Source organism: Spea bombifrons, chromosome 5 (assembly GCF_027358695.1).
Source record: "Spea bombifrons isolate aSpeBom1 chromosome 5, aSpeBom1.2.pri, whole genome shotgun sequence".
Classification (NCBI taxonomy): Eukaryota; Metazoa; Chordata; class Amphibia; order Anura; family Pelobatidae; genus Spea; species Spea bombifrons.
The window spans coordinates 75,898,582-75,926,565 of NC_071091.1; the positions used below are offsets into that span (position 1 = coordinate 75,898,582).

Sequence of the window (27,984 nt, forward strand, 5' to 3'; positions counted from 1 at the left end):
TTCTCTAGTGTTCTCAATCTCTTTTTTATGTCACCTCTTTTGTTAACCTGATGTAGCAACTTATAACATTAAGATGCGAACATGCCATGCCCCTCTTAACATGTTGACAGTGAAGTCACATTGTTGTTAACTAGTGACAAAGACAAGCAGAACATACCTGTTGCTTAGCTATAACAACATGAGTGTCAATGAATGTCCACAAGCACACAGTGATTGCACGGGCATTCAGTCATCATGCATGGAAAAACATGGCAGAAAGTATGCCACTACTGATGCACAAAAATTTACTTACAGGTAATATGTGTAGGAGTTATAGCTTCTTCTGCCATGATGAAGCAAGGATTTAGGCAGTGGTAGAAAAGATGAAATGGAAGGAAAGAAAAGCCAGATATTAATGTATGAAAAACCAAGATGAAAGAACAGATCAGGTGACATGAATGAGAGACTGTTAAAGCAAATTTACATCTAAGACAAGCATGCAGCACAATGACCATGTGTAACACATTCCCAGCTAATAATAAAAACCCTAAAAGCTTTGAAACTGCACAATTTTCAAAAAAATACTATTTGATCATTGTATGCGACTGGTTTTCTTTATTTTCAAAGGAGAATACCTTACTATCACATACATCATAATTAAAATCCTCAAACCTTAAAATATACATTTTAAAAACTGAAAAAATATATAAAAACAATATTTGAAACCCAGAAATCGTATTTTCTTTAGTTTTTCAAAAAGCCCATATTTTGTATAATATATATTTATAGTATATACTAATAATTTCGGAATATTTTTTAATGGGGATTCGGGTTATTGCACAACCATATTTGATACAATAAAATAAAGCACAACAAGTAACAATCTAATATAAAATGCTTTTTAAGCTCTTGTTGTTGACCAAAATGATTAAAGTCACAGCAGGTGCATACAAGATGCAGAAAATGACGTAAGTGAAGTATATCAAATTGTAAGATCTATAAGTGTTTACATAACTTTTCTAATCTCCCGTTGTAACTTCTACCAAAATTGCAAATATCAGGATCACAATAAACGCCTGAAGCACAAATTGATATTTTGTAATATATTGTATCTTGTGTTTATACCTTAAAACATCCACCTTCAATTTATTTTGTGATATAAAAGCAAGGCGCGACTGAAATTGAAATTACTGAACGTGGGTCTCATCACTAAGCTTTGAATTTTACATATTGTGTTTGCCAAAACAGAGCTGTAATTCATTGCAATTTATAAGTGTCACAAGCACACTCTACTCTAAACGTGCATGTGTCTTGGTTCTGGTGGTCAAAGGGCTAAAAAAATCACTGTCTGCCCTAAACCATAAATAATGATAAAAACATTTTGGAAGACTAGTAATCATTTTTTATGATAGTAAATGTAGAAAATGGAAACGTGGATTGGAAATACTGGAATTTATTATCAGGCTTCCTAAACCAGATGCATATTTGCAACCAAACATGCGACTACTGTATTATATTTACATCATAGGCAGCTCAATGGACATGGAAAAACTCTCCCTTCTTACTTTCTATATGGAAAAAAAGAGAGGTGGGCTCTGGACAGCCATCCATGGGAAGTTACCAGGTATGACAGTTAGTCAACAGATCTCAAGTCACTGAGGGTCTTCCACCATACTTAGGTAGCCAGAGGAGCTACAAATCAGGGAATTTATAGCCCTTCAGCCATTCAAAAGGATAACTAGACATCCTACATTCCTTCTATGACATTGGGATACAATTCATGGCGTATGTCTTTGATGTTTCACATTAAACACACTGCCCCAGAATTTAGGATTGCCTTGAGAATTATTAACTTTATAAATGTTATAAATGCAAGACTATAAACCGAAAGCATGATTGTCAATTCCTTTACTACCAGCAAAAATATATAAAAATGTATTGTCCTTTGTTAATGTCCCCACATCAGCAAATTCTAAAGTGCATCCAAATTTTTGGAGCTTTGTATATAAATTTTAATAATCTTCTAAATTATTTTTTGCACAACATTTTTAGCTCTCTCTATCTCAATAAAAATACTGATTTTGAGGCATCTTTTAAGGAGTTGTTTATAACAAGGTAGCATTTATAGCACACCATAAAAAAAGTGATTTTGTCATACTCTGTTTATGACAAGAAATAATAATGAAGCATAAAAACAGCATACATTAAATTCATTCTCCTCTCGGGAGTCTAAACAGTGTTTTGGAATGACTAAATCCTTGCTACATCCATATTGCTTGACTTGCGATTTTAAGTATTATCAAATGACCTATAAACTACACTTCTTTGAAGAAACCCAATGTTCCATTCAAAGGGAAACAAGTTAGGCTATCCCAATTATAATGTATATAATTGAATATATCATATATTGACTGGCCCATTGTGTATCCTCTTAATATAGGTATAATTTGAGTCTCACCATAGTCATGTGCGTAATAGCAGCAAGATAGGTTATTATTATTTATTGATTTTTTTTATAATGCCATCATATTCTGTACAATGGCACAGTACATAACAAGTAGTAAAATCAAACAACAATTTACACTTACAAAAACAAAAGGTAAGGAGGGCTTCGCTCAAAAAAGCTTACAGTCTCAATAGAATTGCATCTATCACAACCACAGATTATCAGTTCCCGTTGCTACAGTATATATAGTATGTTATAAACATATTAAGAGCTATTTTCCTTTAAAATGTTAAAGCCCCAGTTCATATATAGAGTTTAAATAGTAGCCACAGTTAGCCATTTAGCCATTTCCCTTTAAACATCTGCCTACAGTATTGTTTTAATAGATTAATCTATTTTAGAAGTTAAAATTGAGCAACTTATGGCAAACCGGAGAGTTAAAAGAGTTCAGGAAATATTGTAGTGCAACTGATAAAATACACGGCATAATTAATAATTCATATTCTGCAGTGTTCTACCTTGTATAGAACATATTTTAATATATTTAATCAACTGACATCTAGAAGCCCATTCAAGATTATGTGGTTTTAAAAGAGCCACACAGAAATAAAACAAAAGGAACACAGAAGACTTCAAATGTTTGACCAACTCTCTAAACGGCAGAATGTTCCGGGAATTCCAATATCTTAACTGTAAATAGCCATTTTCCATGTTAAAGTTTAAACCGATCTTCTTCTAATTTTTACCCCTTTAAGAGCCAGGCTGTGTTTTTTTATTTGTTGGACCCTTCGTCACCAAGGCTGTTTTAACACTTTTGCGGCGCTTGTGTTAAGCTGGAATTTTCTCCTCTAACATTTAGTGTAACCACACAAGTTATATATTGTTTTTTTCCAGGACAAGCCTTGCTTTCTTCAGATACCATTTTTTTATCATATCGTCCAGGGCAGTAGCCCGATCAGCAGCTGCAGCCTCCATTAAGGTAGCACGTGTTTGTAAGCTGATGCTGCGTAACTTGTGAACAGCCTTTCCCCTGTTCCTCCAATCAGGGGAGACGGTTGCTCAGAGGCTTTGGCCTTTTTAAATGAAGGGACATCATTTGGAAGTGGTCAGCAGTGACCAGCAGCGAAGGTAGGAGGACATTCTTAAAGATAGTGATGGCACTTTCTCAGATGGCACAGGAAAGCTGTCTGGAGAGAAAAATGGTACAGAGACAAGCTTATTTCTAGGCACAGATGGCACATACAAGGTGTTTGGGGCACTGATGAGGTGGTTGAAGTTACAGGCGTTGTGGGAGACTAGCAACACCTCACCCATTTATTCAGTAGAGTATTACTGGGCTGAAGGGGACATACCAAGACGTTTTGGACAATGCTATGCTTCCAACTTTGTGGGAACAGTTTGAGGAAGGCCCTTTTCTACTCTACTGTGACTGTGCCCCAGCACACAAAACAAGGGCCATAAAGGTGGTTGAAAAAATCCCCACATAAACGCTCCAAAATCCTGTGGAAAGCCTTCCCAGAAGGATGGAAGCTGTTATAGCTGCAAATGGGAGGATCAGCTACATATTAATGTCTGTGTATTTAGAATGCAATGTCATAAAAGTCCCTGTTGATGTAATGGTCAGGTGTCCATATAGTGTTCTCATAAAAGAGATAACCCTCTGTGAACACTCATTGCTCACTTAAAGTGTGAGTCTAAGTTATAAATCTTTATTTACCCAACATTATTGCACATCATTTGTTTTTCTTTTTTCTCTTTAAGTATTCAAACATGGTTATGTCTCTGGGGGATGAATTACCATGAAAAACACTTTAATTCTTCAACTTAAAGATGGTATAAAATCTTAATAAATACAGATTAATACTGAGAGCACTTTATTTTTGTGTAACTTTGGATTTTTTCAATACCTTACATTATTTTGTATGCAAGTTGTGAGGATTGTAATGCCACACAAGTGGCTCATGCTAAGTTGCATATGTTTATAAATCTGTTCTAATATTATTAATGTCCTTATTTTTTTATCTACTTTCCTCAAAATAACCTTTTGTAAAAATAAAGGGGGGGGGTTGTGCAATTTTCTGTTCCTGCCTCAGGCGCAAAAGGAGCTAGCTATGGCTCTGATATATCTTCTAAGTTACTATAAAAAAATATGATACAAATTAGAAAAAAAAGCACTTTTCCTCCTTTTATATGAAAAATAGTTTACTAATCTACAAAAGCTAATGAAAAAACATGCTAAATAGATTCTATTTGTCCTGAGTTTAGAAATACTCAATGTTTTTTTTTGCTATCGCAAAAATGTTTGTTTTTTTCAAATCTGGTCATTTTGCACCATGTGCTATTTGGGACATCTTTGAAGCCGGCCAATTTACCCTATCAAACCATATATTTTTGAAAACTAGACACCCCAAGGTATTTCAAATGCTGGTATTTTAACCCATTTCATGCACTAATTCTACTACCACCCTTTCTCAAACTTTGTGGTAATAGTTTGTTTTGTGTTTTTCATCACACAAATTGTTTTTCAGGTGTGAATTTACAGTTCCTGGTATATGTCACTGTCACACAACATCCCAATATGTGTTCAGCAACATCTCCCAAGTACACTGATACCACCATGCATGGGTCAGGTTGTTTGGGAGGTGTCCATTTTTCAACTTGAAACTTTAACAGCTGGTCCTACTGCCCCCATGTCCGAAGCTGGCTAATTCAATTTACCCCATCAAACCATATATTTTTGAAAACTAGACGCCCTAGGGTATATCAGATGCTGGTATTTTAACCCTTTCCATGCACAATATTCTACCAGCAGCCTTTGCCAAACTTTGTGGTAGTATTTTTTTTTTTAAAATGTTCATACAAATTGTACTTTAGGTATGAATTCATAGCTCCTGGTATACATCATTGTCAAACAACACCCCAATATGTGCTCAGCAACATCTCGTGATTGCTGTGATACAAACCATTCATGGGTTTGTGGGGTGGTTTGGCAGGTAAAACACTACATTTGGGATAAGTGCATTTTTTAACTTGGAACTTTGCATATGGTCCTTCTGCCACCATATCCTATTTGGGACATCTTTGAAGCTGGTCAGTTCAATTTATTATTCAATCATTTATTTTTGAAAACAAGACACCCCAGGGTATGTCAAATGGCAGTATTTTAACCCTTTTTGTGCACTACTTTTACCACCAGCCTTTGTCAAAATATGTGGGGGTATTTTTGTGTTTTTTTCACACACATTGTACTGCTGCTGGTATATGTCACTGTCAAACAACACCCAATATGTGTTCAGCAACATCTCTTGAGTACAGCGATACCACCCATGCATAAAAGGCCACATTTGGAAAGTACGCGTTGGTCAGTCTGTGCCTGTGGCCAATTTGGGACATCTTTGAACCTGGCCTAAATTTACCCCATGAAACCATTTTTTTTTTACAGTAGACACTCTTTGGGTATTTGCAATGCTAGCATTGTAACATGTCAGTTTCTGTGTCAGGATTTTTGGGAAGATACAGTGCTAATTTTAGACCCTCTTGGAAACTTGTTTATTCTTTAAGCATGCCGCCATTTTGCGAGAGGCAAAATTTCTCGCAGCAACGCTTGTGACCACTCTGGGGTGGGTGTTCAGTGTCGCTGTATGCCTCACAAGCGAGGCATTTTAGCGACACCATTGAAACCATTGAACTGTTTCAAAATGGGCATCCACCCCCATACAGTGTATGGTGGACATTGATGCCCCAAGGAGATGCCACATAGGGCCCCTGACGCTGATCTCACTTTCTAAGCTTGTTTAATGCCATGAGGTGCCAGACACACCATTGGTCTTTAAGTGACTGTTTTTCTGGTTGTTAAAGGGTCAAAAGTGGGCCTTGTTTTTGCGCAATGCATTGTGTGAACAGCCCCCTTTGTGATCAGCAATACATTCTGACCTAGCATGGCAGGTTCGGGGGGCAGCAGGCACCTTGCCACAAATCAGATTGCAGATGGTCCTGTTGGGCAATCAGCTTCTGGTGGGCCACTGCTCAATGAGTCAGTTACAATGGAGATCTTTGATCTCCCCAGCTGGCCCATTTACGCTTTGGAGGGCTGTGTTGAGTCAGCCCTGCATGCCTTTAAGACTCTGAGTGTCAGCATATGACAGCATATCCTGGTGCGCCACAGTGAAGACAGCGGCTGCCTGTTATGCCCCCTTTTATCAGAGCCAATTTAACCAGTTGCGTAGATTTCCTTCAAGATTATTCTTTTTATTAATTCTCCAACTTTTTTTCCACTGAAATAATTTTAATAATACATTTTAACTTAAGGCAAAGAAAAGGTAAGGCCTAAATGTGTATTGATTATTTTTTTTTGGGGGGGGTGACATCTACACTTTGTAGTTGCGTTTTGTCTATTATCCCTCTCACATTGATACATAAAGAAGAATTCCATGAAAATAAGCATTGAAATTTGTTTCAAAAATAATTTTGACAGCTTACAATGATGGCATTTCTTCTGTCTTATTTTTGAAAAGTCTCCATTTGCAATCCAATCCATTTGATATTTAACTTGTTGCAAAAAGTTCTGAAGAAAATATTTCTGACATTTTAAACTTATTTCCAAGCTGAAATCATAAATGTACTGACATACTCAGTTTTAAATACCAAATACTAAGCCAGGCAAATTACGATAATATTGCATCAGTAATGCTAACCCAAGAAATATGGCAGCATGCTGCAGGAGCATAGATAAAGAGGTAAGTCCTGAGTCCTGGACTTACCTGTTTATCTTTCTAATTTCAAGAATGAGACAGGACTGAAACGGTAAGTGAGTTGTGTGTGTGTGTGTCTATGTATAATAGCGTATGTCTGGATATGTTGTGTGTCTGAGTATGTTAGCGTGAGTGCGTGTTAGTGTGAGTGTCTGTGTGCATATGTGTTAGCCTACATGTCTGGTTGTGCTAGTTTGAGTGTCTGCAGAATGTACGATTGGGACATCAAGCGCCTCCTACACATACAGACACAAATTAACATATTTACACACACACAGTAAAATAGTAAAATACTTACACATATGTACTTAGACACACAGTAAAATTCTAACACACACATACACTAACATATTTGCACACACACTAACATACTTACACAGATACTAACACACATTTTAACACACAGTAACATATCAACACAAACACACATACAGTAACACATTTTTACACACACAAATCATACAGACATACACACAGTAACATACTGTACACATGTACACATTGTAACGTAACTACACCCACACAGTATTATACTTAGACCTACAGTAACATACTTACATGCATATACTAACATACATACATACATATACAATAACATACCTACACAGACAAACATTGTTCCTTACACTTACACACACAGCCTAACTTTGTTGGCTCAGAAAGAGGCTGGCTGGTGCCAGCTGTTCTGGTCTCAGACTCAGGGTGTTGGGCCTGAAGAAGCAAGGCCCGTAGCACCAGCCTAACGGTATGCCCAGGTTAGAGGATCAGGTAGAGCAGGCCTGCGGGGAGCCTTCATTATGCCAGTGTCTACTGGTTACTGGCACTGGCCACTGTCGTTACCAGGTGCCATTCACTTGTGGCACCCGCCTCAGAGTAAGCCTGGGGCTCAGTACCAGGGGTACCTCCCTGATGGTAGCCCTGACTGGCAACACGAAGCTCTCCCTCTTTTGGGCTAATAGTGTCATGGGAGGGGTGAACCAGGACTTCACCAGGAGAGTTGCCAATGTTTTATGTCGACTTGCCAAAAAAGTCAGAGTAGCATTAACTATTTGGATAACACTACACAGGTGAGTAACTATTGGTATACCTACTTTGTGGTATAAATGGAAAACAATATTTAAAGGAACATGCTCCTACACATGTTATTTTAGTGTTAATCCCTTCATAGTATGTTAATATTTGTAATGGACAATATCAAAATGTAGTTTAGAAAAATTTCATATAAACAATGTAGGTAAGACACCCTCAAAGGGCGATGTGTCTCAGTTTATGGTCTTATATGTTTTTCCAAGAAACAATATTTCCACCTAAGACTTATTTGTTGGTTGTTTCCCATGCACACTCATACAGCATCTTTTACACAGGTCTAAATGACATCCAGGAGTTGGGAAGATATGGAAGCTATATTGATAAAGAATACTTAAATAAAATGAAATAAAAGACAGAAGATTGTCACTTACTGAGGAATCTTGACCAGATGTTACCAAAATGAAGAGGGCATTTTTTTTTGTTATTCTACCATAGGTTTGATCAATTAACATACTGGATCGCTAAGCAATAAACTATGTGTAAATCTATTAACACACTTAAACTCTTTGTTAAAAGATAACCCGAAACAGACATTCCACCTAAAACAATAGTATTTTGTACAAAATACAGATTCTACTGCAATTAGTACAAATGCTTTTGTGTGTTGGAGAATGTATTAATTCAAGATTTAGCAGTAAATACAATTAATCAAAATAACTCGTTTATGCAAGGAAAGGTGAATTTAATTCCACCAAATTCACTATTGAGATAAATAGTTGCTGGGGGAAAAATGATGAAAAAGCACATAATGTAAGTAGAGGAAATTCATCATTAAATTCAAAGCAAACACATAACAGCAAAACAGATTTCCCTTGGATATTTTCAAATGCTTTAATTGGAAGTATTTTGTAATCATGATAGGTGTTGTGGAAAAACTCTACCGGATTGGTTCCTAATATTTTTAGATGGTAAACAAGTGCTTACATGCAAAGTCAAATAAAACAATATACTGTAGCCAAAACACGGGGAATGGAGATCAAGCTGCTCGGTGCTAAATGGGTGAGCAATGGACAACAAGGCATCTCAAGTTTTAGAAATGGTTTCATGGTCGACCCACCCATAAAAGTGTACTAAACCCTAGTCCATGAGGGTGACAGATGAAGAATGAAGAAATTCTGAAAAAATATAAAATAGATGTAACTTAAAGAGTAAAAAGTTCATGTGTACAGGCTCTATGTAACATAAATGAAAGGAGCTTTATGTTCTTTTTGACTCTTTATAAAGGCATGGGATATGGGATTATAAAAGCTGGGATATGGATTTATATGCAAGCTAATACATTGTTTAGGATTCCAAAATGCATTGAGCACGATGACAACTAGTGCATTGTGGTTGAAAACACACCTACCATTAGAAAGCAATAGGGAATATAATTGAATTTGTGCATTTCCATTTTTGGCTAAACTGAATTTAATTTCCTACCCGGCAGTAATACTTTTATTTGTGTTTTCTTTTATATTAGGCCTGTAAAACTCAGGAAGCAACAGGGATCATATTACTCCAGGTGAAAAAGTTGTAGCAGGGCTTAGCATGACTCTATACACTGTTTTTATTTTTTTAATACTGTTATGTGCAACAAAGACCTTTTTCTAGTGTTTGTATTTATTGTTCCCTTTTTACATTTTTTTAAAAAATCTTCTAATAATGTTTTTTTTTGGTAGATACTAGGCATCTCTCATATAAGCAGAGCATATCCCCGATGGTGTCATCATTGGGGTATCCTCAACTATTTATAAATATCAGGAAACAGGACTCTACCAGGTCACATTACAACTCATTGCCAAATCAGTGCGGCAGCATCAGTGGTAAGTTTCATGCCAGAGGCCACTCTTAAGAATGTTTAAAAAGAAAAAGTAAACAACGAAAAGAGAAAGGCATGAACCAACAAAAAATATATAACTGTACACCAAATGGTCATCTACTGGCAAGATATTTCCTTTTAGTTGGACACTAGGACTTCTCAGCAAATCCTTTTTAATATTCTTTATAATCTTCTAAATAGACCAATATTGCCTGTCTGACTTTCTATATCATGAAGAAATCATAAATTGCTATAATAAATTCACATCCTTAGTAAGCATGAACTCCACACTAAAGCCAAACCTTATTCCCGATGTTCAATTAAACCTAAGTTGGAAAAAAACATACAGTTCTGAAGTATAATGAATGCCATTTTAGTATCTCAAAACATGCTAATTTGTCTTAGACTTCTGTGAGTAGCTGTCAGATATTTCATAATACATACACAATAATCCCATCAGTATTCTCAGCAATCAGATAATATATTCTCCGTAATTCATATTCTGTAAGCACTGTGGTACCTCAGAGCTGGTATAAGCACATCTGCTCTACGTATGAGCTATCAAAAACTGAACTGTTCTTCTACACTATAAATTAGAGAATATTATTGACTTGTTAATAATATATATATATATATATATATATATATATATATATATATATATATATATATATATATATATATATATATATATATATATAGTAGTGTATATTTTCCGGTAGAGATTAGAGATTGATTTTTATATCAGCCAACACCTGTAGCTACAACACTTTCCTTGTATAGAGATAAATCCTCAAACATGCTCTAGAATATACAATGATCAGGGTTGAGTTCAGCTCACCTTTTTTTCATCACTAAAACAACTCCCAGGAATATGATGACAAACAGAAGGATTCCTGCAATGACTCCGGCAATTTTTACTGTGTGGTCAGACTGCTCTTCAGGTTCTGGATCTGGCTTGTGAGTCGCTGCTCCTGAACAGACATTGTGTGCAATATAAAAAGGATAAAGAAAAGAAAAAAAAAAACATCATTAGCATTTATAGTAATGGACCCAATGACATTAAGTCCTGTGAGATGCCAGTGAGATGACCAACGCATTATAGCATATGCTTAATTGAATTTTAAGATGCTATTTCAAAAAGAAAACTAACATTTTCTTAAAACTTTTTGCAAGCAAACAAAGAAAAGTGTTTACACCGTTATCTGTCATGTTGTAAAAATAATACTACGATTTGTAGCATTTAATTTATTTTAGTATGATATGACATTGCAAATGGATAACCCTACAATATCTTCAAAAAGGTTTGCTTGGTAGTACTTTGCTTACCACTTTGAACTAAACATTTAATTTGTACTTCATCATAGTTCATAAACAATCATTAAAATAAACCAATGGGTATTATGTTTTATTCCCTGCCAATTTCCCAAATTGAGCAAAAACATAACATACGCATGAGAACCCCCACTAAAAGTTACTATGCATTTCATTATCTCTTCCGTGTCCTGGTTCATAAAGTCATTGAGAATAAAAACTCACTAATAATACACTTGCCGTTGTAAGCCTTTCCCTAAATGTGATTTGCTGGAACATTGTCCTTAATTATTTTTCATAAGTGAAGCAGTAATTCCATAACATATTAGCTCAAACACCTGGAAAAGTGTGATAAGCTCATTTACCATGCATTTAACCAGTAATTGTTTTTCAACACAATAGCCTATTTTTGCCTTTGGATATTAAAATCTAGGTCACATCTGGTAGTCAAAAGACTCCTTCTAAGCAATTTATTCACAAAGTGGGAAGCAGCTGATGATCACACCACTGGCGCCTACATTTAATATCTGTTTAAATGAGATAACCAGTGTCTTGCAGCGGCTACTGTCTCAGCCTCCCCTGCTCTGTTATTTCTAAAGCCCTGTTTACACTGTTTACTGTATAATGTGATGGAATGTCAAATGCGCGTCTGATAGAATATCCATTTCCTCCTCTAAATGGCTCCAAGATGAAAAATATAAGAGACGCAATGTTGGATTTACTAACCTCAATCCCTCCCTTACCTTGTACTTTTTCCAGGCTTCTATTTTTTTAATCAAAATGTGACAGTATTCATAATGTGAAATGCCACTGGGTAGACAGGTGGTTTTGGAAATGGGAATGCACTATGTAAAATTCTCAATTACCTCCTTCTTTAATAAAATCTCTATCAAAGCCATTATACCAGTCCAACATATACACCTGGATCTGGCACACATCTCACATCATAACCATCGTCCTAATTTCTGCGAATATGGTGTCAGTCATAAAGCAGAAATAATAGAACATAGAAAACATAAGATAATACAAAGAACTGTTGAATTTTAATTGTCTCTTGTAAAAAGAGCGAAAAATTAATGACCTCACCACAGGAAACTATCCCTTGAAGATAATCTATCACCTACTCTACCAAATAAAAAATAGGCAACGTACACACTTACTATGTTTTATTTGAGTGCACAGTACTACGCAGAAATTATTCCTTAATCATGTCAAATTTTGCCACATTTCCATTTTTATCATGGAATTCTACCACCTAGCTGGCCAAGTGACAGGCGTTAAGGTGTTAAATTCTTCATGCCTGCATACTTTATTTTACAAATAAGCAAGGACAGATGTATTGACTTCTATTGATTTTACAGCTTCATGGGCTAGTCAGGGGATCCCCCAAGCAACCCACGCTTCCTACTGCCTTTAAAAGTGGGGTAGATACCTGGGACAGTGGGACAATTCTGAAAAACGGGACTCTCCAACAAAAACCGGGACTGTTAGGAGGTATGCATAGGTGCAAGAGTGTCAACACTTAAATAAAATAAGCTGTAAAAACAGGTGATTTTAATTAAAGGAGAAAATGAATAATTTACTAAAACAACATAATAATGTGAGAACAGCAAAGTTTTGTGAAACCTGCACACCTAGAAACTTTAAAGCCAATTAATCATAATTTCCCCTTCAGAGTTGTATTTCCTATTTTACATCAAATCCCATTTAAACTTGAGCTGTATTAACATACCAACAATTAGCATGTTTTAGCATAAGTGGCAAAACGACTTTGAAACAAACAATGCCATTTTGCTATGAAGTGCTATTCCTCATTCATTCTAAGATGTGGAAGATTCCGGGCATGTTTGCACAGGTGCAGCAGCACAAGTAAAAGAAAGTTTCCTGAGGTATTGTACAACTGCAGCTGTATGCACTTCACGTGGTTCTGTAATAATTGTATCAGGTAACTGTAAAAATTTAAAATACTAATTCAGACAGCCACGAATGTCTTTCCATGCCATGGCTGCAGAATACACAGTGACCATTCACTAATTATTTGTCACCGTCCAAATATGTTGCCTGCAGAAGGCAGATAATATTTAAGCTTCACTGAGACAAATGATTTCCTGTTTGCAAAAGAAATTTTCTGGAGTAAACTGTTTTGTTTAAAAATGTTGGCCTGATCCCTTGCCATACTGTATACGGTAAGGTCCATAAAGACTTGGACAGGGAGGCAATTGTCATAATTTTGGCTCTGTATGCCACCACAATGGATTTGAAGCAATCAGGATGTGACAGAAGTGCAGACTTGAAGTATTAATCTGAGGGTATTTACATCCAAATTCGGGGGAATGGTTTAGGAACTACAGCAAATTTCATACACCGTCCACCCGTTTTCAGGGGCTAAAACATAATTGGACAATTGACCGATACGTTGTTTCAAGGCCAGGTGTGGGCTCTCCCGCATTATTAATTACGCAGTTGAAAAGCATGGAGTTTGTTCAAATTTTGGAATATGCAATTGGAAGCTGTTGCTGTGACAAAGAGCTGTCAGTGGAAGTAAATAAGGCCATAATTAGGCTGAAAAAACAACAAAATAAACCAATCAGAGAGATATCAGAAATATTAGAAGTGGCAAATGAACAATGAGGTACATTCTGAAAAAAAAGAGCTCATCCACAGCAAAAGGTCTGGACAACTATAGCAGATATTCACAGAATTCCACTTGGTGAAGAAAAACCCTCTTAACAATACCTAGAACACTCGCCATGAGGTAGGCGTATCATTGTTAACGTCTACAATCAAGAGAAGCCTTCATAAAAGGAATTACAAAAGGTTTACTACAAGGTGCAAAACACTGATAAACCTCATGTATAGAAAGGCCAGATTATTTTTGCCAGGAAACATACAAATAGCATCACAAGGGAGGAAACTCAGAATTTGGTGTCCATGGGTTACAGACTTTAGGCAGTCATTCACTGCAATTGATAGTCAACCAAGTATTAAGAATGATCATTTTGTTTATGATTATGTTAGTTTGTTGAATTACTTTTCAGCCTCTGGAAAAAAGGGAGGGGGGTATATGTATGAAAATTACTGTAATTCCTAAACCATTCATCCAATTTTGATGTAAATACCCTCAAATGAAAACTGAAATTTGTATGTACATTGCTTAAAATAGTGTAAAGCATTCACAGAAGGTAGTGATGTGTTTCTAAAAAGCCAGAATGTGCAAACATACAATTTAGGTAAATAGGGTTCAGGGTGTACAGGAAGCTTGGTCTCCCAATGGTACTGTCCATCACTTTGATAAATTGGAACAATTACTAGAAATAAAGAACCTACTGTTTCTCAGAGAAAACGTTCATGACATGTACAATGCATTACTTTTGGGTTCCACCTCTTTGATTGTTAGTTGAATTATGTAAACAGCACACATTATTCTATATTAACAGCAAAAAGACCTCTACAATCTAATGAGTGTCCACAGTGCACATTACTCAAATAAAGCATACGTGAGTACCGTACGCATTAAGTAGCTAATTACTACAGAAAAACATAATATTTTAAGTAATGATTGAATACTCATAATTATGATTCTCTGGAAGAAATTTTGCAACCCAGACAGGGGCTCGTCGAGGCAAGATACAGGTGCCGCACCAAGGTACCCCGCTAATCAAGGAGCTCAATGGAATCATGTGACCTCACGTTGGTAGTGTGGCACCTCGCACTGTGTGTGAGCTCCTTGAAAGATAGGCATTTACATGCCCTGGTAACTTGCATTTTAGCACATGCTACCTCAGAAGAGTCTGGTCTTTAAGCCTTAACTCAACTGACCACTTAACGTCTTACTGAATAGACCAAAGAGAGTGAAGAAGCATTCTCAACTTCCCATAAAGGATGGGTTTCTTTAGCTGTATATTTATTTTTAAGACATATTTTACTAGCTTCTGTCTCTTCAGTACATGGGTGCATAGAATACATAGGAGTGTCCCTTGAAAAAAATCTGAATACAGATACTAAATGTCATAATATAGTTTATTTGAAAAATTAACACATTAGCTTTATGGAATCTATGAAATAATGGCCCTTTAATATACTGCCTCTAAGGCAGTATAATACCAATACAACAGATACACTTCTGAAAATTAATGCATTCACAAAGAATACACAAAAATTAAATTACCAGTTTGTTCAAACCAACTTACTACTATTTCATGATTACAGTGGGTAAACTAAAAAGCAATAAAAACACATACTCAGTAATCACTTGCCTCTAAGCCTAACAACAGCAACACTGATGATGAAAGTGAGGCTTAAATGAAAAGAGGCTTCTGTCTATTGAAAATGCTACAAAAGTAATTTAGTGTGGGTGCTTGAAAAACAATAACTTATAAATGCAACATTACCAAACCAAATGGGTTTCATGCCAAAACAATATCATTTATCAGCAGAGAGCAAAAGTCATAGCATACCATCTGATAGGGGTCTTAGAGGTACAAGGACTACTGCCACAACATTAAAGTGGATATGAAATATTAAATATAATGGTTTTTTTTAACTCTGCTTATTGAGATAAACTTTTTCCGTTAGAAAATGCTTTCTTGGTTAAATTTTCCTTCCCAAGGCGACTGCGACCTGGGAGCTACAGTGAATTCTGAGTCTAATGCCAGTTCTAACAGTAACTCACGCTGATTTTAGTAAAGGTAATGTTGGTGAGTCCATTCTAATCCTACCGCAGCGATGTAGTTGGGGTGCTTCAACCTAACATATGGTCAAAATCTCCAAATATGTGTAATTTTATGTACTTTGGATGCAGGTACATTCTACTAACAAAGGGTCCCTATGGGCACATGCTTGTACAAAAACATGTATTTTTACAAGCATTACAGTTAAAACATCTTGGAAAAAGTGTTTCATATACAAGATTACCCCCTCCCCCCAAAAAATTCTGTATGTGTTATGCCTCTATTCAGGCCGATGTATTATTTACTGGCATATGCAATATGGTAAACTATGTAACACATGCTGATGGCATTACGGAAATTATATGTAAATTACTTATTCCTCCATTAACCACAATATTGGATGTAACAAGCTATCAAGGTTTTCCTGCCTCAAAGGTATCCAATGGAACAAATGTATTGTAATATATTCTATATTCAGATGTAGACTTTGTTCTCTTTATAAAATGACTTCAGAACAGAAATGAATATATTCTATTAATTCCATAGATGTATGTCTTATTTTCTAGGATCTTGGGGAGCTTCTGACATCAGATCTCAAATTAACATTTGTATGTTTTTTGTATATATATATTTTTACTTGATACCTGGAATTAGCACAGGGATAACATGAGAAATATAGTCAGAAGATGAAATTGATTGGACTCCCTATAATAAATAAAAAATCTTAGCTTTTAATAAATTATATCACTAAAAAATAATATATATAATAATATTTTATCCCTATAATGAATTTATGACAGCAAAATAAATTGTCTCAATTTTTTAGTGATGAAGCTAATATTTATTTGATTTATTATAGGGAGACCAATCAATCCTATCTTCTGACTATATATTTTTATTTATTTAACCTATTTACTTAACACTTTACAGTATAAGTACAATGGGCTACAGTCATTTTGTTTGGGAAGGCGGTCCCTGTCCTTTAATAATTTTGCATTTGTTTATATAGTTACAGGTATCATTCAGCTACAAGTTATCTCATCTAATCCACATCTAGGCGATACCGAAATATAATGTAAACAATGTCCAGGAACTAATGTATAGTTAGAGGCATGTGTAATTTCTCTAATTTCTTTGTGATGTAAATTTAGAATGGAGGGTAGCTGTTTTTCTACAAGGTACATTGAGTGTGTCATGTATGAAGAAGGATTAAAATGTAACTATGTGCTGTAGTTTGGCAAAAGAGAATTGACCAGAGTAGATCAATGTTTCTTCATTCCTGCTTTTAGGTGCCCTCATATGTGTAGATGTTACAAACATTCTTTTTAGTCTGTTTACCTTAAAGTCCTCATAAATTATTAATCCCAATAATTATATGATCTTCATCTAAGTTACAACAATGTTAGTTAGTTTTAACTGATAGCACACAAATTCTTGTATTGTTCTTGTCTATATTGAATACATCATTCAAACATTCACAGTCTGAGTTGGAATAAGTATGTGAACCCCCTACGACAATCACTTCAACAAAAGGGGTTCTAGGTGTGTTTTAGAGCTACTTTGACATTAAAAAAAAAAGTTTGCTATTCTAAAGAAGCATCTGTTTCACTAAAAAGAAATATCAGAAGACTTACAATGATGAGTTTACATATTCATCAGTAGACAAATTGTTTATAAATGGGTACTCTAACTAGAAGTGGGCGTCCAGCCAAGATGATTCCAAGGACACAACGCAAAATGCTTAATGAGGTAATAAAGAACCCTAGAGTAACAGCTAAAGGCTTGAAGGAATCATTAGAAAATCTCTGTTCATGAGTCTACATATGCAAAATATTGAACAGACATGGAGTCTATGGCAGAACACCATAGAGGAAGTTGCTGCTCTCCATTTTAACAGTGTTGTCCACCCAAAGAGCACTTTACTGGGAAAAATGTTTTTCTACTCGTGAAACTAGGGTTGAATTGTCCGTGAAGAACATGCAGCACTACATATGGCATAAAAAGGGTATTGCATAGCCACATGAAACCATCATCCCAATGGTTAACTATGGTGGAGGGAGCATTATGATGTAGTCTATTAAGGCATCATACAGGATAATGTCAGGGTGGCTGTCCACCAGCTGAAGTTGTGTAATGCTGCAGGACAATGACCTTTAACATGGAAGTACATCTACTACATTTATGAACAATTAATGCAAAAACACCAGATCATTTTAATGGGTTCATTTATTTTTTCTTGCCACTGTTTATATTTGTCATAATAAGCTACCTAGTTGCATTATATTTGTCAATGTACAGCAGACCCAACAAGTAGGTAACTATTTAGCTGCTATGGCCTTAGTTTTGATTATTGTATTCATCTACTCTGTTATGTTGAATTGCTTAAAATATTCAAAAGTATAACAAGAGTGTTCATATGCCAGAGTAGAAATGTATCTCATAGAGAATACAATAAATCTAGGCTTCAATATTAAGTATTGTTATTTATTTCCATTATTTCCTTTACAAGGTTATTCCTTCTTTCCTGTGAATACTTAATTATGACCTGTTTTCTTTTGCTTATAGTAATAGAACATTCATGGAAAGGTAAGCTGTAAACAAAATGTAGATACAACATTTGTCTCATTTTCATTTAAACGTTTATTTAAACGTTTAAATGAACATTTAAACGTTTATATCTTTTTTATTTATTTTAAATAATATTATTAATGGCCCAGAGTAACCCAATGGAAGCAATCACATGCAGGATCATTTTCTCCAGAAAAGGTATATCTATATATATATATAGTGTGAAAAAAATGCTGTAAGAATGCTTTCATTGCTACCATTTGCTAGGTTTGTTCTACGTTGGAAGTATGGCTTTTTGGCTGGAAGTCTTCCATGAAGACCACTTCTGACCAAACTTCTCCAGACAGTAGATGGGTGTACCAGAGTCCCACAGTTTTCTGGCAATGCAGAGCTAATGGCACTGCTGGACATCTTCCGATTGTGAACGGACGTAGGCATGATGTTCACAGTCTTCAACATTGCCCATTTCTTTTTGCTTCTTCAAAACTTGGACAGAACATTTGGAAGTCCCTTTCTGCCTCAAGATTTCTGTCTGGAAGAGACCTTGCTAATGCAGTATAACTACCTTGTGTCTTGTTGCTGTGCTTAGTCTTGCCAAGGCCTATGACTTTTCACATTAAACTGTCTTCAGCTACCTCACCTTGTTAGTGAGTTTGGCTGTTCGTCACTCATTTTTATTTTACCTACACAGCTGTTTCAATAAATGATGGTGTTTCAAACCTACATATTAAATTGATGATCATTAGCACCTGTTTGGTATAATTGTTTAATCATACACCTAATTATACGCCTATAAAATCCCTGACTTTGTGCAAGTGTACCTTGAATTGGTGCTGTTTAGAAGGCAAAGGGTGGTCACACCAAATATTGATTTGATAGAATTGATTTGATTTTTCCTCTGTTCACTCACTTTACATTTTGTTACATGATAAACAATAAACTATTACAATAAATGTAATGTAATGTATTAACATGCCCTTTTGAAAACATTCTTACTCTACAGCATTTTTCACACCTTCCTAATATGTGTGTGTCTAAGTATATGTAATATTCAAAGTTAACAGTAAATAAAAAAAATACACAGTACACAGAAACTGCATGCAGTGAGTTACATGGGGGTGAAACACATATGGCAAATGTATTTAGAAACATGGGTTTCAGAAGTGCAAACCAAAAAATAATTATGTGGACACACAACCACACTACGTGAAATCAAACAGTGAATTATGGGAGGGAGGAGGCTCATAGGAGGCAGGAGGAAATGCGAGATGACTGGCGTGGATTTAAATGTCTGACCTGTTAGCTGGTCGTCGCCTGCAGCAGGGGCGATGCGAATGTATGGAGTTGTAAGCTGAGTCACGATTATCGCAGCTATGGCAAAGGAAGATTTCCAGGTCAGCATGCATAAGGAAAAGAAAAGCCAGACTGAAGCAAGGCCCACAAGACTGTCAATGTTTAGCATCTCAATCTCTACAACATCATACGACCAAACACCACCACCATTTCTGTCACTGCATAGAGGCATTAGTAGCATGCTGTTACATAAACAGAGAGGGGTATGGGAAAGAGAAGAGAATAGGCAGTGAATAATGATTCAGTATCTTGTATTTGTAGAATTAGTGAAAATGACACAGCAGAGGTAATGCTCAACCAAAAACAGAAGGGCCATGCGGTTAAATCCCTTTATGGAGTGTTGTTGAAGACGTTCATCATAACTTGCCTAAAAGTGGATACATATAGGAGCAGTGATGCTTGTTCTGAAGTGTATGCGAACATATGATGTTGGAAATATACCCAAAGGTGTTGCTGAATTACAACGCACCAGACCTTTTTAAACCTACAAGTTTGAAAAGGATTTTGGGAATCATAGTTTATAAGGAGCTGGGGACCTACTGGCTGTGATCAAGGTCCCATCGCTGCCATACTGGACCAGACCAAAACCCAGGGTGAGCTTGCTAAAGGCAGGAAAACGAGAGAAGGGGCCCTTCGTGTGTAATTCCTCCAAGGGTCCAAAGCTTCTTAATCTGGCCTTGGCTAATGCTGTTATGTACAGGCTGTCATTTCATTACAATGTTTCTGCTCCCTGACATTTGTGCTTTGGAATATTATAAAAGAACAAAGGCATCAATAAGAGCCTATATGTATAGTATATGTGTATATATCAATGTGTGAAAGTGAACAAACATTTCCTGCCCTCTTTATACCGAATAACCAGGTAAAGTTAAAGGTAAGCAGATAATTCCATTTCCCTTTAGGTACCCAATAACTCAAGCTAGTTCTAAATCAAAACTTAGGCTGTCATTGTTTATTATAATAAAAAAAGAAAAAAAAACATGAAAAGGTCAAATGTAACAGCTGGAAAATGATGTGAGGAAACACACAAGAAAATTAAGGACAGACTTTTTTTTTACTGAAAGATTTCTAATTTACATAGAACAGCCTGGGTGCTATTAGAAATGTGGCAACAGGCGAGAGAAATAGATCATCTACCATCTGCATGCAATTAAACTGAAAACGGCTGCTGCATAACATTTTGAAATATCCCTCTGCATTGTTCAAATAGAGTGATGATATCGGATGCTCTGGTGCTGTCAACGTACATGTTAACCATTTCAGTTGTATCGATGGAACATGTTGCAGCTCAGAACGGTCAATCAAAAGAATAGGATTAATTGTATTCTTCTGCTTAATTAAAATATAGCCCTTAAGAATCAACTATCCTTATGGTGTTCATATTTCCACTGAATGATGATCCTTGGATGCTAGCAGAGGTACTTTGCAAAGCTTTGCAACAATTGGAACCCCTTGAGTTAAACATTATTAACATACCAGGGAACTAAATAAATGAGCGACCCTGACACTCCTTTAAAAGTCTGTCACAAGGATTCTACTGCAGTGATTCACTAATGGCAGCAGCTAATGGTTCTGGTGTCAGGAAGAAAGGATATTTATTATGCCACCTGTATCCAAGCAGGGGGACACAGAGATCACAAGAGATCTCACATATGCTTTTAAACCCTTTGAACTGAAGATACCATACCTCCGAAGTATCCTGTTTTTCACTAGGACGTGACAATTTTCAGACACTATTCCAATTCTTGAGCAGCCCAAGGAGCTCTCCACCACAGCTCCCACATGGCCACCTTGCGACACTCACTGCAAGGTGTTTTTTTGGGGTTTGGCAGGTGCTCCTGCCCCAGTCATGCCCCTCCTTGGGTGTTACCACTGCTGCTCCCTACCTTCAGCTACACCCGCCAACACAAGTGTCCCGATTTGTTGGGGGATATGAAAGAGCCTTATATAAAATGTAACATTCAGGGCAAACTCCCTTATATTGCCTTATATTATGCATTTTCTATATGCGACCACAGGTAATGGTTAAAAGGAGCCATTTGGTCACCCTATCCTACTGAAACCATTCAATGGGGAGGAATAGGAGGGGGCTCTTTGCACCTATTTAGAAGACGGCGTCTAGAAGGTTTTTCTTAGTTATCTGATTGGAAAAGGTAAGAGTTTTGCACTTCCAAGGTTAAATGCAAAATATGCAATCCTAAAATGTGTGCTTCACATTCAGGGAGAAATCCTTCATTCTATAATAAACATTTTATCTTCCTGCTATTCTTAATGGTATTCATGCAATACATTATAAATCAAAATTGCATCCCAGTAACAGAATTCAATGTGTACTTTTTTATACCCAAAAGCTTCCCCTTGGGGTTTCAATAAGGGAAAGTGAGCCATTCTTCAATTCATGCTGATATTAAGAGCTACCAAATTGCTTCAGGTAACTGTAACAGATTGAACGATTGCCATTTTAATCCCTGAAACATAATGCCTCGAGAGCAGGTAAAACAAACAGCAATGCATCAATTTATTTCAATGACCTAGGTTGTCTTTTTATAAGATTAAGTCTGCTATTACATCTCCTATAAACATATTCTCTTAACAAATTCAACTCCTTGCACACCTTATGTATATAAATATAGAATTATAAAAGTATCACTTGTTAAGTGAATATATCATATTTAGGAATGTAAATTTAAGCACATAGAGGGATTTAACAAAGTTACAGGAGGGAAGTATATTGAAAGGAGGAGAAGCGTTAGAACAAGCGGTCATAATCTAAAACGAGAGGGTTGGGGGCTTAGAGGGCTTTACTTTCCAGAAACTTTTTATGCTAGTTTGTCACTTACTGATTGCTATTTATATAACTGAATATAGGGTCAAAACATGGATGCATTTTATATACACATTTTAATTTACAAACACATTGTCAGCTCATTGAAAAGAGGGACATCAGGGTGTAAAGAGAGACAAATGTGGTTCCCAATCTAAAGAGTAAATGTATTTAAACTTTGTACAGCTCACACACACCAGACTAAAGTAAATGCGAGGTTCAGTGCTAAGTATTGTTGGAACTACACTGGTGAAAATCGTAAACAACAATGTCACACAATAAACATGACCTAGCAATTTTAATAAAGGGAACGCTGTATTCCTTGTCATACTAGATGAATAACAAATTGTGTATTAAGATCTCAATATTGTGCAATGAAAACATCAATTATCTTATGAATCGGGACACACTGGATAGATCAGAAATGCATATTTCTCTTGAAATTCCACATTTTATGGTACCACCACATGTATTTACATGTCTCAGTCCTAGTGATCTAATATGGGTGAGCATCAGCGGGAACGCCCCTGACGTCAGTGGGACCGCTCACTGACGTCAGCGGGACCGCTCACTGACGTCAGCGGGACCGCCCACCAACGTCAGTGGGACCGCCCACCAACGTCAGCGGGAGCGCCCTCTGACGTCAGTGTGCCATCCTGGCCGCGTCCCGCAAGGGAAGGCTCTGGGTAGCCAGAGCCGAGAAGTTCCCAGGTATGGTCATAGGATGCACTCCTTGTTTCTTGGCCCCTAAGGTTCTGTATGTAATTCCAAGCCTGCTCATCCAGTGATATGTTGTGTTGTATATAAAGTGTGTAAAGTGCTTCCCTAAATCTAACCAACAGCATCTATTAAACATGACAATTCCCATGTCTCATTTTTTACCCTCTCTCTCTCCCTTATGATCTTTAACCACCTGCCTATCTTCCTGGTGTCACCGCTTTCACAATGTATTATAGAAGATGGCTTTGCCTCTATGTAAGCAGGGCAAGGAACTATTTTAGTAAAGGAGAGTGCCGTGTTATATACACATTCAGAATGTTTTCTAGTCAAATACAGAGTGGTTTGGAAGGTCAAGAGAAAGAGAACTTTGAAGTGAATCCCTAAAAACAAAAGTAAAGTAAACTTCATAAGGATAACTGCACTTCAAACACGATTCCCACGTGAGAACGGATTATTCCTGTCAGATGCATACAAACACAACTTAAAGGAATTTCTTCAAGTGGAAATGTGCTGCAGCCAGCAGAACAAATGGCTGCTTGCGGATAATGAGAATTGGAGTCATATAATAGACAAAGAGTAATTATATTGTCATCTCCTTTGTTGAATGAATCTCAAAAACAGCTGCAAAAATAATTGCTTTTTAAGTGTTAAGGAGAATAATTAAAGGGGGTGAAATCTGGAATCTACAATAGTCTCGTTTTTTTTTCTTAACCTGACAGCTGCAAGTTTTGAAGAAAAAGAAAAAACATTTCTGGTAAGGCATTGTTGAAACTATTCAATATTTCTAAAGACGGGAATAGGGATTGCTAAACTGAAATTATTATTGTATTGTCATTTTCAATATTATCCTAGAGCTATAAACTAAACTTTGGTTGTGTTAATTAATCAAAATGCTTTGGTGAAAAGAGATAAAACCACGACGGTAAAATAGTGGATCACTTAACCAGGAGTGATCAATTATTAGAGCCCATAAAGTTACAATGTTTCACCAGAAGCTGCTTATTAAAGGCTCCAGGTGAATGTCCTCAACCTCTTGAGAGGGGTGACGTTTGGTAATAGCCCCTCTACACATATGTTGTGGCCACCCAGTCTCCTGCCCTTATTCTTCCCATTCCCTGCCCTGCATGGCTATCCCCGACTCCTAACCGTAGCCGCAGTCCCTTCATATGACCTGTCAATCGGTTAAACATTACACTTATCTAAAGGGGTAAACTCTCTATATAAATATATATACATAAAGCAAAATCAGTTTAATAGGTTGGAAAACAAGTATACCCGTAGAAAACTCGAAATAGTCCCCACTTCTAAGGTTATACCCTGGTGCCTAGTTTTCTTGTAAGCCTATTAACAGTTTGGTAATAATCTCCTTTTTTTTAGAAATTCTTTTACATAAATATTTTATTTAAACTAACTACTAAAGTCATGTTTTAACATACCTTTTGTGGCTATCCTGACGCAGTCAATTTTGGTTTCCTGTGGCAGAAATACAAGAGTCATTACTTATGTTTGAAAGTGAAGACCGTCCACAGTTTTGTTCTGAAACCAACATTATGCAATAATAATTTCTTTACTAGACAAAATATAAAAGTACATATTTAAATATTTATGCTAGAGCAAAGAAGTTGCGGAACTGCTATACAGAATAAAATCTAATTAAATTTTTCCTTGGAATGTTTAAAATCAAAACACAAGATTCTGCGTTCTGCTTTTTCTAGATACATTGAGCATTTTGTCCACATTTCTATGTGGGCCTCTGAATTCACTAACTTTAGTCTTACAGAACAACAAACGATGCAAAATAGGATAGGGTCACTAGCCGCTTTTGTCTAGCTGCAGGAATTTCATCACTTTATCAATAGCCAAGCAAGCGACATATTTTTATTTTCCCAAATAAACTGTAGGAACCACAAAGAGGTTATACCCTAGAAGAAGAGGTCTGATATCCTACCGAGTGAAGTTGCTTATTATTCAGGCTGTATTCTGAATGCTATTTCCTATCTCGCTTTCCTATCTGTCTTGGCCCAAATTTGCTTAAGCTATAAATGACCTGCGCTGGTTATTTCTTGCATTCAGACTTGTAGCCTCCAGTATTAGATTTACTGGGTGATGCAGGGCCGGCTTTTATTTTAAATAACACACTTCTTTAGAATTAAGTAGTTTTTTTTTTCAAGTTGCAGGTTCATATAAGAGATTAAAATGCTCACGAAAAGAAAAATGCGAAGCTAGTTTGAGTCATTATTGCAAATAAGGTTAGAAGTTAGAACATGTAATTACCAAGATGCTGATGTTTTTGTGGCAAATATGGAAGTTTTATCTTAAAATATATATATATATATATATATATATACTGCAAGCAAAAAACAGCATCATTAAAATAATTGACCGTCATCAGAAATCAGGGAGTTAGATAATCTAAGCATTAAATATGAGCATCTGGTTGTATATCACATGACAATTAAGTGTTCCCAGCAAATGTTATAAATGTAACAACATTCTCCATAACTACAGATTTACTTCTAGGAATGGTTGTGCAGCTCGACAGTACTAATAATGGTGTTGCTAATAGTGCATTTACTTAATAGTACACATACAAACTAAATAATTAGCAATCATGGCTCTGGAACTTTATTTACTATATTAATATAATCACATACACGAAATGTTGAAACAATATTGTGACTAGCTATTCAGATTCTGTTACTGATGAATGTTAAACATATTATTGTCATTGCTGTCCTGTACGTTTGCTTCTCCGACGGCGTGAGTGATACTGTAGGTAAACATACATCAGCATGCTCAGTAGGTAACCAGAATCCTTATTTTCAGTTACGGCTTATTATCCTGCAATGCTCAGAGAAGCACACAATTTTACTCAGCAGAGCAGACAAGTACAACTATACCCATAAGTGTCATGAAATTACAGAAGCAACATCTTGTGTCGGGAGCCTTACCCCATTGGCCCTGCTGGCTGCTTGATAGTAGATACTGTAGCTTTTGTGTGGGAGCAGTGGAGCGTTCCAGTAACCACTGTATGTTTTATTATCACCGATGGTAAACAGCAGGGCTGTTGATAGAACACTTGGTGGGAATTCTGCAGCAAAATAGTACTGAGAGTTCAGTAACGTGGAGTTCAGAAAATGGATGGGAACTGGGTAACACTTCAAAACCTCTGTTGTTTTTTTTGTCCTCCGAGGACGTTCTTCAACGATAATTTGGTAAACACTGAAAAAAAACGAAGCAACAAAACAATTTTAATGAAAAAAAATATGATGGGAAATAGGCAAACCATATATTCAGATTGTGATAAGTATTTAAAAAGCTATAGGACTGTATAAATAAATATTGCCCTTTTGTTGTCCTCACCATACATGAAAAGCAGGTGGGTTCTGTCCATCAGATAAGTAATTAAATTGGAGCCTGGGGCATCAATTTATGATCTACTCTGGAATAAAACCCTTGTAAAGCATGTGTTCCTGTGCCATATTTTACTAAATTTACAATTACCGGTATATATCCAATAAAATATGTATTTTAGAAAATCTTTGACTAGGACCTGCAAAAAGCTAACCTTGCATTCTGCACATCCCAGATATATTGCAGACAGCTTCTGGAATGCACTAGACTTTGATGAGGTGACACATGTCAAGGATGGCATAGAAACCACATTACCTCCCTGTATGCGCAATGAATTATGGATGAATGTCAAGACAGCAATACATAACTCATCTCTTGGGGAACATAGGGTTAACACAATTCCATTTAAGGAAGGACACATAAAAGTATAAGTTATGTTTATTTTACATATATCAGGTATTGGAACAATGTGTAGACATTTTGACCTACCATAGGTAGGCAACAGAAGAGTCTGAGCTACACAATATCTATTTGAAACATAATAGTCATATGCCAGTGTTCCTCATGAGCTGACCCTTTGACTTTTAAATACATTAGCCACATAAAGCAACAATAAACTAGAATGATGGTAAAAATACATTCTTTTTTATAAGTGTTACACTTGACTCCGCTCTCGCCTTCACCCTCATAGCCTGTCGCTTCACCTAAGAAATCTCTCTTGTATTCGGCCTTTCCCCACACAAGAGGTTACTAAAATTGTAATCTGTCTCCTTGAGATATCTTGTATGGATTAATGCAAATCTTTACAGCTGGACTCATCCTTTTTTTTTATCATTCCAATCCATTCTCAACACATCTACCATACTTATTTACTTACCCTATTGCTCCTTATCTTCTGTCCCACTGTGCCAGTCGCTCCATTAGCTCTCTATACCCTCCAGAATAATATCTAAACTCCCGACCCTCACCTAAAGAGCCCTTACCAGAACAGTGCCACCTATTTCTTGGTTCTTAACACCAAATATTCTCCTAACTGCCCTCTTAATGTTTGCTATGACTAGTGTTTCTCCTCAGACACTATCACTTCTCCCCACTCATGTCTCCAGGACTTTACT

General features: G+C 36.3%; 1 protein-coding gene across 5 annotated transcripts in view; it reads right to left on the bottom strand.

The window, feature by feature from the left end:
• The window catches only part of PTPRM (protein tyrosine phosphatase receptor type M), a 321,476-nt gene that overhangs the window by 82,065 nt on the left and 211,427 nt on the right, over positions 1-27,984 (bottom strand). For 2 of the 5 annotated variants that reach the window (XM_053468204.1, XM_053468206.1), the window contains exons 12-15: positions 26,467-26,737; positions 24,952-24,988; positions 19,915-19,989; positions 10,908-11,040 (exon numbers count right to left, since the gene is read on the bottom strand). In XM_053468204.1, the coding sequence (XP_053324179.1) occupies positions 10,908-11,040; positions 19,915-19,989; positions 24,952-24,988; positions 26,467-26,737 (516 nt within the window). Of the gene's footprint in view, positions 1-292; positions 323-10,907; positions 11,041-19,914; positions 19,990-24,951; positions 24,989-26,466; positions 26,738-27,984 lie in introns of all 5 variants that reach the window. The other 3 variants (XM_053468210.1, XM_053468205.1, XM_053468203.1) reach the window with 2 other exon arrangements.